Raw genomic sequence first — 14034 nt, forward strand, 5'->3', positions numbered from 1 at the left:
GTTTTGGTTTTTTTTGTTTGTTTGTTTGTTTTGTTTTTCGAGACAGGGTTTCTCTGTGTAGCTTTGTGCCTTTCCTGGAACTTGCTTTAGAGACCAGGCTGGCCTCAAACTCACAGAGATCTGCCTGGCTCTGCCTCCCGAGTGCTGGGATTAAAGGCGTGCGCCACCACCACCTGGCAAGTTTTTTTTATCTGATCCTGCACTGAAAAAGATCATTCCAACTTGGTTCCTATGTCAGTTTCTCCAGAAAGCTTTCCATTGTTTCCACACAGTTTTCCTCTATGCATGAACATTTAAGAGTTTACAACTTGTGCAATAAGTTGTAATATTATAACTTGTCTTCTTTAGGTAGATTTTAATTTCACAAACTGAGGGTGAGGCAAATATGTTGCAAGTTTCATTTCCTTTCTTTAGTGACTTCATGGGACTACCTAAACAATCTCTAGATTATGCTGTCATTTAGAAAGTTGATAATCACAACCTTATGTAAGATTTTAGGATAAAACACTTAAAATTACATGTGAATAATAAGTAGGAATGAATGGTATTACATAATTTTGACCTTAAAGTTTCTCAACTATTTCTATGTATAAACATAGCTTAATGTCTGATGTAGTGGGTAGCCATTCCAGCCTTGGCCTGGAAGTTCCAACCCCCATTGAGGCTTCAGTAATGGTCACGCCTACAAGGCGGGGCTGAGGGAGGATGCTGAAGACCCAGGATCAAGAGGAGAGGCTTCTCTTGGTTCCTGGACCCTGGACGCTGGAGGTAGACTGAGCAGAGTTCTCCAGAGAACACCACCAGACTGCACTATACCTTTCTCACACCCTGTTACCTATCCCTTCACTTGTAAGTTACCCCACAAAATAAACCTCCCTTTTAACTACGTGGAGTTGCCTTAATATTTCAGCCAATAGTCTGAGTAGGAAAGTAACAAACCAATCGAACTTTTAAAAGTAGTCCATTCAATGTATTTAATACTGTGCAGGCTGATGAAAAAGCGTTTTCTTCTGTTGGTTACAACTTTAACTTACAAGAAACAAAAAGGACAACTCTAGACACATGAGATCCCAGTGATAAAGTTATTTACAAACAAGTCACCAAAGTACATATGTATTTTTGAACAATAATGGTTTTATGGCTGCACACTAACAAAATGAATGACTGTTGTCTGGCATGGAAAATTCCTGAAGCTATTACTAAAATTATCACAGAATCTCTTTCTCAAGGAAAAGTTTGAAAGTCTTAGAGTGCCACAGGCCCGCAATCAAATGCTACATTATATACTATATTAGGTAAAAATACAGTAGTACATTTAATCTAGTCCTGTAGATTTAAGCAGAGATGCATAAATGTGATGGATGGCCTGGTTCTCCCTCTATTCCAGGCTCTGGGGTTGGATAGCTCACACTCAGTCCCACCTCTTCCTTCTCCTACCACAAAAGGGTCCAATATCAGCCACAAACATGAATGAAGAGCAGATTTTACGAGCAGCCAGAAAGAAGTGCAGACTGCCAAAAATGTAAAAAGGGAAAGGTTTCCTTTTTGTATTTACTGTCATTGGCCAGTTCCCTATTTCCCATCAGCATGCATTTCAGATGTGATGTGTGAGTTCAGTGCAGTACAGCCGGAGACTATCGTGTATTTCCATTGCAACAAATGATACTTCTAAAGATAAGGCTCCTTCACAAATATGAACAGAGATAGCTTTGGAGGACAGATACATGATGCTACCATTTAGCCAGGAAATGTTATGTGGGGGGGGTTGTTTTCTTTCATTCATATCAAATCTAATTATTAAACCACACACAATCGAACTTGGGAGATTTTAATAGTTATGCAGTTTGGTTTCAGACTTTGGAAATTCAACTCAAATACAGATAAAATAAAGATTACACATACTTGGAAGAAACTGCCTCCATGAATTCATCCAAAAACTCGTCATATTCAGAACCTCTCACTCTCCTCTGCCGCAGCCCAATGTACAGTGGATCTTTAAGTAACTCCTAGTGTGAAGAAAACAGTTGCCATCAAAAGAATTAGCAATGAGAAAGTCACTGACTTTTCTTTAGTCTGTTTCATCATTTCTAGAAGAAATAGAAACAAAAATAAAATCTTGTCATACTGATTCATAATTAGCCCACCGTCACTACCTACTTAATGCTTCACAGGGCCCATACTGTCCACATCAAAACAAGAAAAATAATTACTAGATGTTAAAACATTCTGGGTTAGTCTGGGGAAAAGAAAAGTAATTAAAACGTGCCAGTGGTGCTCATTATAAAAGCTCTATTCAGATTTTATAGGTGAAATTTATCACACACAGAAATAATGGTAAGTTTTAAAGATTTACAAAATCTTTTTAAATGGAAAGATAATTCTCTTCATAGATTTATTTCCATTTCCAAAAACTGAAATCTTCAAACATTTTGAGTCCTAACTTAAGCATGGTTATTTTTAGCCTCAACCAAGTTTTTTTTTTTTTAAACTGATGGACCTGGGACAGCATTATTCTGTTCAAGTATTGTCATAAATAATCCTTAACATTTTAATAAATCAATTGTTAAACTGAGATATAATATAGATAGTGTAAAACATGCCCACTAGTAGTAAAAACTCTCAGTAAATTAAGAATATCTATGAAAAAACAGAGCTAATTATCTTCAGATTCAGAACAATGAAAAAATATCTGTTGTTGTATAATATTTTGTTTGTGTTCTGACAAATAAAGCTCGCCAGGAGATCAGATGGCAGAGCTAGCCACTAGTTAACCGTAGAGACCAGGCAGTGGTGGCACATACCTCTAATCCTAGCATTTGGGAGAAGGAAGCAGGAAGATCAGCCCATCCTGGGCTACATAAGATTGATTGAACCAGTCTAAAAAGAAAGAGAGCCAGGCAGTGGTGGCTCACACCTTTAATCCCAGCACCTGGGAGGCTCGTGACTTTGATTCCAGCATTTGAGAGGCTCAAGCTTTTGATACCAGCACTAGGAAGGGAGACAGGAATGTAAAGCAGGTGGAGACAGGATCTTGCCCCCATTTGGTCTGATTTGTAGAGGTAAGAAGTTTCTAGTGGCTGCTGTTCTGCCTCTCTGATCTTTTAGCTTTCATCCTAATATCTGACGCCAGGTTTTTATTGTTAAGACTAATTTGGATCATGCTTCGATCTGTCTTTATCACTTTTCTTCATAATTAAACTAGAGATGCTAGCCATGACAATAAGGTAAGAAAAAGACAAGCATGCAGACTAGAAAGGGAAGAACTAGCACTGTGTATTTGTGCAGTATAAAATAGAAAATAGCAGTAATCTATAAAAACCCATAAATGTACATTAACTTAATATAGTCATAGGATATAAGAACAATATACAGAAATAAATGTATCTCATCATATTTGTAGCAGACAGCTGAAAAATAAAATATAACTCCACTTTATAACAGTAATCCAAACAACAAAATTCACAGGGAAATATTTATCAACATATGTGTAAGACTTGAACACTGGAAACTATAAAGCACTGATTTTGAAAACCTCTAAATGGTGTTAAGTGGTTTTCTCTGGAAAAGGAAAGGATATCTCAGAGGGCAGAATAAGAACTCACAGAGGGCAAAAGCAAAAACCTGAAAACAATGAGCTACAGAAACTCACTCTGATAAGACAAAACTGGGCCCTACGAAGGGGGCTTCATGTTCAGGAGGCTTTACTGGCCATGGACCTTCTAGAACTATAGGACTCCTAGTCTCCAGCTTTTATCAGGAATGTTGGCCATTATTCTGTCCCTGACTCATCACTGTCAGTCTGGTGTGAGAACACATGAAAAGAGCCACAGTTAACCCCAAGCCTCATCTAGAACTGATCTGGATGAGAGGACCCTAACTTCAGACCCATCCCTGTTACTGAGATGAAAACCTGATAGAGTGAGATGGAAATCTTCATATTGTGTATACATAATGTAAATAATTTATGAGTGAGAATTTAGATGGAGAAAAGCACACTTGTCCTGGCCATCCAAGCTTTCCTATCCATCCAGACCAAATTAAAGTTAACAGGGTCTAAGCATTAATAAAACAGTAATGATCTTAAGCCACTGGGTTTGGAAACACTTTGTTACAGACAAATACATTCTTTCAGGTGTGGTGATGTTAAGATAATTCAATTATTTGAATCTTTTGAAGTAAGGTTTACTTAAAGCCAATAGAAACCACAGCCAAGTGCATGCCTGTTGTCCTGGTATAATTATTAATAGCACTCTTTCTCATTGTGAAATCCCCTTGGTTTGACCAATACATCTTACCTGCAATGTACTGCTTAACAAGTAGTTAAGGTTTTTGCTCACTGGAAGCTAACATGTTAAATGACATAAATGTAAAATAAAAAGCCTGAAACCCAGGACTGTTGTAAAGCTCAGCTGTTCCTTAAGGCATAAAAACTCTTTAAACAACCCTCTGGCAGGCTTGTGGGCAGCCAAGGTTAAACTGCCAGTGTGCTACTAATGGCTGCCAATATTAAAATACTTTCTCCAAGTCTAGAATATATTTAGCCTCTGAATCTGAGATTTAGAAGAAAAACAGAAAGAAAAACAATTGAGGAAAAATGTATCCCTTTACTTTTCTCCTATTCTTTCCCACACTGATAATTGAAATACATAACATAAAGAAGTGTAATTGAGGCTGCTCCATGGGTAAGGGCATTTTCCACTAAGCCAGATGTCCTAAGTTCAATTCCAGAACTCACAGAGTAGAAGGAAAGAGCAAACGCCCACAGTCTGTCCACTCTCTCTTATAGACACACACAGACACACACACACACACACACACAGACACACACACACACACACACACACACACATAAATGCAAAAAAGAGAAAATAATTATAATAGTTGATTTTAAGATTTATGAAAAAGACAGTTTTTGAAATAAATTAGAATGCTTTATAATTTTTCAGTTATAAAATGTACTTGTCAGAAATAGTTTGTTCTATTTATCATAAAAATTTAATTAAGAAAATTAAGATATACTTGAAAAAGTAGTACATTTTTAGAGATTTGAGTGCCAAAATTTAATATATACAAAATGCAACCAGCCATGGGAGTGATAGGGATGTGGGAGGGCAGAGGTGGAGGGGACAAGTGAGAGCAAGTTACAATGTCAGACACTATGAGGACACAGTGATGGAACCTATTTCTTTGTATTCTCACCGAAACAAAACAGGAGAAAAAGGAAGGAACTGAAGATTATTCTAGTTTATAGGCTGTCACAAAAGGAAGCAACAAGAATAATGTTATTGTGAAAACCTTATTGTGACTAGCCACCCAATTCAACCTCTGATTTTCACATGGGCACCTACACAATATGCTCCCACACACATACATGGGTGCCTACACACATGTCTTACACACACATGCATGGGCACCTACACACATGTGCTCCACACATACACATGGGCACCTACATACAGGTGCTCACACACACACAAACCAAATACACACAGCACATCACACCCTATACACATGCAAAAATATAAGAATACAACAACATTACTTTTAACACTGAAGGACAAATATGGAAGTAAATAATGAAAAATAGATAGCAGGTAGATCTCTCCAATATTATGTGATAAGAACAGATAATGTTGAAAATCCAAGGCAACCAGTCCACTTGACAATTCTAAGACCCACTTTCATGAAACCATTTGTTTCTGATAACTTGTGTAATCATCAATGCAAGACTCTCATATTGTAGGTCCCAGGGATCAAGTTTCTCTATGTCCACATGATATGGAGAGCCTTGCAAAAAGGTTCAGGTGGAGACTGGAGGGTAAGAGAGCAGTCCTTTGTCTAAGAACACTGGCTGTTCTTGCAGAGGACCTGTGTCAGTTCCCAGAACCCACATGGCTCACAACCATCTCTAACTCCAATTCCAGGGGATCTGACACCTACTTCTAACATCATGGATGTCAGGCATGTATGTGGTACAAACACATTCATGTAAACAAAATATTCATAAGAATAAAGGCCCAGGTTTAAAACTGTTCAAATTATTATGTAAGTATTTCACAGTTTCCATTCCTCTTCAATAACTCCTAGAATTTTCAAGATACACCATAGATCTTGTTGATTTTACTGAATTCCTTATGTAATCTCAGCTTGTTTTAAAATATACAAAAATTAAAATAAAATCTTAATATCAATATATACATAGAATTTTAAAATATGTTAGGTTTGATTAGTCATTTCTATTAGTACTGAAAAAGAATGCCAGTCGGTGGTGGCGCACGCCTTTAATCCCAGCACTCGGGAGGCAGAGCCAGGCAGATCTTTGTGAGTTCAAGGCCAGCCTGGGCTACCAAGTGAGTTCCAGGAAAGGCGCAAAGCTACACAGAGAAACCCTGTCTCGGAAAAAAAAAAAAAAAAAAAAAAGAAAAGAAAAGAAAGAAAGAAAAAGAAAAAATAAGAGAAGCCACATTTTAAATCAAAATATTTCCCTGGATAAAGGTTAAATAAGCATTCATGCATAGGAGCCAAATATGATTTTGCTTGTACATGATAAAAAAAAGCATAACAGATGTTTAAATTACTGATGAAATTCTTCTAAAATATTACTGTGGAAGTAAGAAAAGTTTAACTCCAAATCATCTACCACAGACCCAATATAGACTTTTAGAATAGTAAGGTTGTAAGCTGATTCAAGTTAATAAGACCTATGGAATTATTTCCTGTACAATGTAAAGATAAAAATTAGAAAGAAATTATGGTATCTTAGAGTAATTCATGTGCTTCAAATAACAATGGCATCAATATTTATCAAAGAATTTGAGACCTCTAAGGCAGATAAACATATTATAAAGATGAGAAAAGCACAAAAAAAGTGATTTCCTTATAAAAGTTGGGGGCAGAGTCTAGGGGAATGGGGTAACCTAGAAAAAAAATGAATGAATTTTATGAAGTTCATGAAATACAATACAATCTCAAAATGCAGAACTGGGCACCACTTTTTAAAACAACTAGCTGCTTTATACACTCAACGTTTACCTCATTTTCTGTTCCCACATCCAAAATGACAGGTAAACACTGTTGTGGATTCACCCCTCCACACGCTGTGTACAGGGCCAGTTTACCCACAGGGATGCCCATCCCATTACAACCAAGGTCTCCCAAGCCAAGAATACGCTCTCCATCAGTCACCACAATAGCCTAAAAGAAAAAAAAAAAAAAGACAAAAAGTTCATCTTCTTTCCTGCTCTCTAGTCCTGAAGGTAATAAATGCCCTGCAATGAAACACTGAGCTACAAGAAAATCTAAATTAAATATACAAAAACTGTATGCAATCATAGTCATTAGGAAAGAAGGGGGATAAGAAATAGGCTTGATCTATATATGTTGAGCATTATATAGTTATATGTATGATTAATTATATTATTGTAAAAAGAAGAGAAGGTGTGAAATAGAAATTCAAACAACCCAAATAACTTATTCTTCAAAGGAGAAGGCAAATGGGAAATTAGAGCTCATACTGCAAACCAAACACATAGGGCGGCTGTCAGTAGCCAGTGCCCCTCAGTGCAATGATGGAGCGTCCATAATGAGGTGTTGCAGAAGTGCCAGGCAGACGGGAAAGCCACACCTCTGCTCCGAGAGGCTCTGACCTTGTACTCCCAGAAGTACCTGACACTGTACTGTTACCTCCAGAGCATGCCCAGTACAGTCTGCTACACTAACTACCTGGTGACCTTTCCCTAGAACTGACGAATCTTGCTTAGCTTATTTCTACTTAGAATAACAATGAACCATACATGTTACTCATGTGGGGGAGTTACTTTACAGAATTTAAGATCATCATTAAAATTAATGCATTCAATGCCTTCATTCTATGATTCATGGCCACAATATAAGTTAAAACAAATATAATATATTAGAAAACCTAAAATTCTTCACTCAAAATATCCATGGAATAACAATGAACTTAAGCTTCTATTTCTTATTTTATTTTCAATTCACTTATTGTATGTGTTTGGATGTTTCGCCTGCTTGTATGCCTGTGTATCATAGGCATGCTTGATGCCCACAGAGGGCAGAAAAAGGCACTGGATTCCCTTGGACTGGATGTTTGTGGGCGCTGGGAATCAGCCTGGGGTGGAGAAGAGCAGCCAGTACTTATAACTGCTGAGCCTCATTCCAGCCCCTCTTTCTTAGTTTAAAAATAAACTAGCACATGTGCTTTTCAGAGTGGCTCTCTCTGCTCACTACTGTGATCCCAGCATCTGGTACAACATTTAACACTCAGTAAACAGCTAATAAATAGTAGTAATCTAGATATATCCACGGGTATAGAAAGTGAAATCATGATATATAAAGAAAGAACTTACCACAGCACTTGTATTTCAAATTCTAAAAAAAAAGTAGCTACCGTTCCTATCCTTAGAAAGTCGTAGTGTTTTAGTAGGGTCTTAATCATGCTCCTTTCCCTTCTCCTACTTTATAGATCATGAAGTGGAAAATCAGAAAACTAAACTTCCTTGCCTAGATGAGCCACCTAGGCAGTCCCAAGGAACCAGAACCATGGAGCTTTTTCCACCATGCTGTAAGGTCACATGGGCTTTAAAATGTACTGCTGAGACCTGCTGCTTTAATTTTTTTGTGCACTGTAAAATACACCTATTGGAAAATTGCTTTAAAGTAAATATATTTAAGGAGAGGTGAAATTTCTTTTGCATATTCCACATATTCCATCTTCAAAAACTCTTCCCTGTGAAATTGTAAGGAATCACAACTTCCCCTAAATGCAATTGGTCAATATATTCATGCTCTTACAGAGATGGTAACCACACACCATTAGTTCAATGCAGTTCTAATTTACAGAAATATATATCTATATTATTGAGCACTATAACCTTTTTAAGGTTATGGCCATTTCTCAGTGTCCAAATAATTCTGGTGTGTATTTAATGGACATTGTTTATTTAATGTGCTGCCACAGACAGAGGGACTTGTATGCACAGCTGATGATACAAATGCTCATGAATGAAGTTCTCAACATGGGGAACCCAGATGGCCTGCCTATACTTAGAAATGTTTTAGTGCAGTATTCTGCAAAGATAGTGACTTTATCATATACATTATCTATAATCCGAGTAATGCTTTCCAGGTCATTAAAAGCATTGAAACCATATAATTTTCAACAGTTTCAATTTTTTGAAAAGGAGGTTTTAAACACTGTCATTTACTCAATAGCACATCTGTGTTAAATGAAGTGTTTTTTTTAATTTGTTTGTTTGTTTGTTTTTCGAGACAGGGTTTCTCTGCAGCTTTGGAGCCTGTCCTGGACTAGCTCTGTAGACCAGGCTGGCCTCAAACTCACAGAGATCTGCCTGCCTCTGCCTCCCGAGTGCTGGGATTAAAGGCGTGTGCCACCACTGCCCGGCTTAAATTTTTTTAAGAGCATTTTGTTGTTGTTATACTTAACTGTTACTTCCTAGGCTGATCTCCCATCTAGTACCATCACCTAATTATGAAGGGATATATCTAGAAAATTATAATTACAATCATATATTGAAACATTTTTTAAATTTTGAAATATTTATATCTTAGCTTAGTTTATGCCTTACTGGAAATATTTCAACATCAAAAAGTCCTAACAGGGAAAAAATAAAATCTGTGATAAAATATCTTGAGAAAGAGCATCTATACTACCATGCACTTTACATTTTGTCTAATAAACTGCCTCTCTTACATGTGTGTTCAACTACACAGTAGAGACCATATCTTACTCTTCAGTATGCTATCCCAATCAAGCACTGACTTATTTAGTGTCCTGTGCCAAATACTATCCTAAGCTTTTAAAGGGATACAGGGCTTTGAAGGTCCATAGATAAAGGTAGACTATTAACAAAGTCAACCGCAGAGATCAGCTAGTGCTGATGAAGAGCAGGAAGCAGGGCAACTGTCTATGGCCTGGCTGGTAGGATGGCAAAGTACTGATTAGAACTCCACTCCAGAACTATTTCCTGAACCACTGATAATTCTCAAAATCCTCTCCAAATTTCTGGTAACAGTAAATATCAAGCCAAGGAAATGGCTCTGTTGGTAAGCACTGGCCACAGAAGCCTGATCAGAGTTCAGATCCCATAACCAAGGTTGTGGAATGAATGCACCCACACTTACTTTAAATTTAATTAACTCACAGCTTCTTAAGGTCCTAAGGATAAAAGGATTGATTTAATAGATTTCTTCTGCCTACCCTGAACTTGGTAGATCATTAGACACAAAAATACAATAAAGGAGTTTGCTTAAAAAATAATATGCCCTACATGTTCAACACATGTATATGTATATGTTTAGATACATATAATGACTTGATAAAGAATAAAACACTAAGAAATTAGAAATGACAGGAAAACAGTATCTAAATAGCTTTACAGTAAAATTAAATACTGCAGAGAGATCAGAGTACTAGTTAGGTGATAGCCACTGACAATGATGCTCGCAGCGGTGAGAATGTGACTGTGGCACATGCCATGGGACAGAGAGGACAGCAAACTACCTCAGTGCAGTCACCCATAGCTTACCTTGACAACGTCTTCTGGCCATGCATTAAGAACTGAAGCAATATGCCCTTTGTCATGGATACTGATAAAGAGGCCTCTGGAAAGAAAAAAAAAAAGTTTTAATTTACTTCAAAACTGTCAAATGACTATGAACATTAGTAAAAAACATAAATCTATAACTATACCTCCATTTTTATTACATTACTGAAAAGACATTTCCTTAACTAATGGCAGAAATCCTTAAGTAGGAGGCTGGGGACATAGCTCGATTGGCGGAGTGCCTGTTTGTCATGCATGAAGCCCTGGTCTTGATCTCAAACATTGCACAAAACTGGACATGGCACTGGGGGACCAGGGCGGGGGTAGAAACAGATGGGTCCCTGAAGCTCATTGGCCAGTCACCCTAGCCAAATCGGTGAGCTTTAGACTCAATCAAAGACTTTTCTTAAAGGGTAAAATAAAGAGTAATTAAGGAAGATTACCAAAATTGACCTGTGGACCCAGGAAGTATGTGTAGACATGTGCACACATATAAGTATGCACATACCCAAACAAAAATATACATACAACACACTAATAAAAAAACATAATTTTAGTTGGAAGAGATAGCTCAGTAGTTAGAGCATGAACTATTCATGCAGGGGACCCACATTCAGTTCCCAGCACCCATGTCAGGCAACTCACAACTGCCTGTAACTCCAGCTCCATGGGGATATTATGCCCTCTTCTGGCCTCTGAAAGCACCTGCATTCATGTGCACATTCCCAGACACAGACACACTAATAAACATATAATTAAAACAGAAAACAAAAACTTAGAAGTTTCTGTTCCACTCACAAATCCAGTTAGTCTGTAACTAAACACAGAACATGTAAGAGTCTGGTGAAACAATATAAGGACACAGTGTGCTTCACTCGCTTCTTCCCATGACGTGAGGGTGCAAAGATGCACCAGAGGCTGGAGTGACTATGGCTGCACACTGTCCCTGGGGTGCTCACCTAGCCACCGGACTGCTGTTTGTACCTCTGCCATCCAACCCAACTGGAGCCTTAAAAACATTCACCTCACTCAGTTTCCTGTGGAAGTTTAACAAGTAGCTTCACACAAGCTTCACACATTAAAATACTAAAATGGGGGGATGCTTTGTCGCCATTTAAACTTTTTTGCTTTAGAATTATTATTACTCAAAACAGAGACCATACACAAGTACAACTTAATGACCAAGGAAAGCATCGTCCTACATAACATCTATTTATACAATGAGGATCTTGCCAGCTATCTAGAAGTCATCTGTTTACACACACACACACACACACACACACACACACACACACACACACACACCCTCTTCCCCCCAAATACAACTGTCCTCTTGGCTTTTATGGTATTGTTTACTTTTGAATTAATTTATAAAGGTTATGTGTGTGTGTGTGTGTGTGTGTGTGTGTGTGTGCGCGCGTGCGCACACACACGCGCACATGTGCATACATGTGGGTGTATATGCATACATGGACATGTAGGTACAGGTAAACACATATTTAGGTGTGCGTGTGGAAGCCAGAAGACAACCTCAGGTACCTTGCCTTACATACTAGCCACTTTTTTTTAAAGACAGGCTCTCTTACCAGCCTACCAAATAGAGTAGTTTGGCTGGCCAGTGGACATAGATATCCCAGCATTACTAGAATCACAGGCACATGCCACCATGTCTGGCCTATATGGGTACTAAGGCTCAAACTCAGGCCCTAGTGCTTACACAGCTAACATTTTACAGAGTTATTTCCCTACACCCTACAACCAATTTTTTTAATCACAGAAATCATAAAACAAATCCAGACATATATTAGACTGATTTATTAAGTAATCAAAAATTATAACATGGTTGGCTAAAAATATTAATTAAAATATACTATACTTGTGCATGAAATTTTCAAAGAATAAAAAAGTTAAGTTTATACCAAATTATATCCTTTCCTGGTTTTCTTATTGTCTCATGTGAAGTTGCTGTGTCCCTAAATGGTAAGAAGCTCCTAATAAGCTACATGCATTTTTAGATCTGACTGACCCAGTGCAATCAACAGAAAGGGTATCAGTAAAGAACTGGGAAAATAAAATGAGCTATTTGGGCCTAAGTAAGAAATTTGTATTAAATTGTATAAGATGTTCTTGGCAATATACCATTAAATTATATTTCTTTGGAGACTGTTTGCTGGCCAAGATTTTCAAATAATAATGTTCTCCTGAAACAGAATCATTCAAAACAAAGAACAAAGAATGATATTAAAATTAACACCAATTAAATATCAAGATTTATTATGCACAGATCTGTGTTCAACTACTATGGAAGAGCCATTTGGCTACCCATGATCTACCGCACTATGTAGAGATTCATTTACAGAAAAAATGCTTCCTCTAGGAAGGAGCTCAGTAAGCCAAAGGTCTGTAATGTCCTACCAAAGCCAAGCATTTTAGGAGTTATTTGTAATCCTTTCAGGAATGTTCCCATGATTAGAAATCTGAGATATCCAAAAGGATTTTTGCACATCAGTAACTCATACTGCCTGGCATACAATCTGAATATGAAACATTAAACCTATGGGGGGGGGAGAAAAGAGGGAGAGAGAGAGGGAAGCAGGAAGGGAGGGAGGGAGGGAGGGAGGGAGGGAGAAAGAGAGAGAGAAAGAGAGAGAGAGAGAGAGAGAGAGAGAGAGAAGTTATATAATGAAAGTTTAGATAAGAAATACGTTTATCTACATTTTAAAATGAATACAACTGAAGTGGGAACATTTTCTGGGAATTAAACCAGAGCCTCATGCATGCTGTGCTAACTCCCTACGCCTGAGCTACATCCCAGCCTTCAACTCTTGCTATCTCTGTTCTTACTGACCAATCTGCTCAAAATCCCTGAGTTCTGTTCAAAGCTAAACAGGCCAACTAAAGATGCTCAGAGTTCGATAACTAGTTCATGTCGGAATGAGGCAATTTTAAAATGAAGATCATTTTTCATAACCTCTAACACTACATATTTTACTCTCATCACATTTGGAAGACAAGATGATATTCTCCATGTTGTTGGCTGATATCCCCATGTAAATGCACATCAAACTGGAATTCACTTCATAACATGCAACTTTCTATTTTAATGAGACTTACATTTTCTTTTGGAAACAAGTTTCTATGCCTGCTCCTGAGCCAGTGAAGGAGGCAACAATTCTGCAATTTTCTATTATAATTCCTTCTTGCATTTGTTATTTCTAGAAATCATAAAGTTATACTCCATTTTCCACAAAATGTGAACAAACACTAGAAAGCCTTGAGAGTTAACCAAAGTTGAGTCCTACATCAGGCCCCTGATTGATGGAGAAAGCAGTACAGACCGTCTAGACCTGAAATGGTTTGTTACAGTTTTTGGACTTTGTGACAGTAGGGAGGCAGTACACACTCTAAGAGCCCCAGTCTGAACTGGGCCTTTGACTGATTCCTGGACTAG

General features: G+C 37.7%; 1 protein-coding gene across 1 annotated transcript in view; it reads right to left on the reverse strand.

The window, feature by feature from the left end:
• The window catches only part of Me1 (malic enzyme 1), a 118283-nt gene that overhangs the window by 60842 nt on the left and 43407 nt on the right, over positions 1–14034 (reverse strand). The window contains exons 4-6 of the mRNA XM_036193171.1: positions 10566–10641; positions 7033–7194; positions 1903–2006 (exon numbers count right to left, since the gene is read on the reverse strand). Of these exons, the coding sequence (XP_036049064.1) occupies positions 1903–2006; positions 7033–7194; positions 10566–10641 (342 nt within the window). The remainder of the gene's footprint in view (positions 1–1902; positions 2007–7032; positions 7195–10565; positions 10642–14034) is intronic.

This window comes from Onychomys torridus, chromosome 7, assembly GCF_903995425.1.
Source record: "Onychomys torridus chromosome 7, mOncTor1.1, whole genome shotgun sequence".
Lineage (NCBI taxonomy): Eukaryota > Metazoa > Chordata > Mammalia > Rodentia > Cricetidae > Onychomys > Onychomys torridus.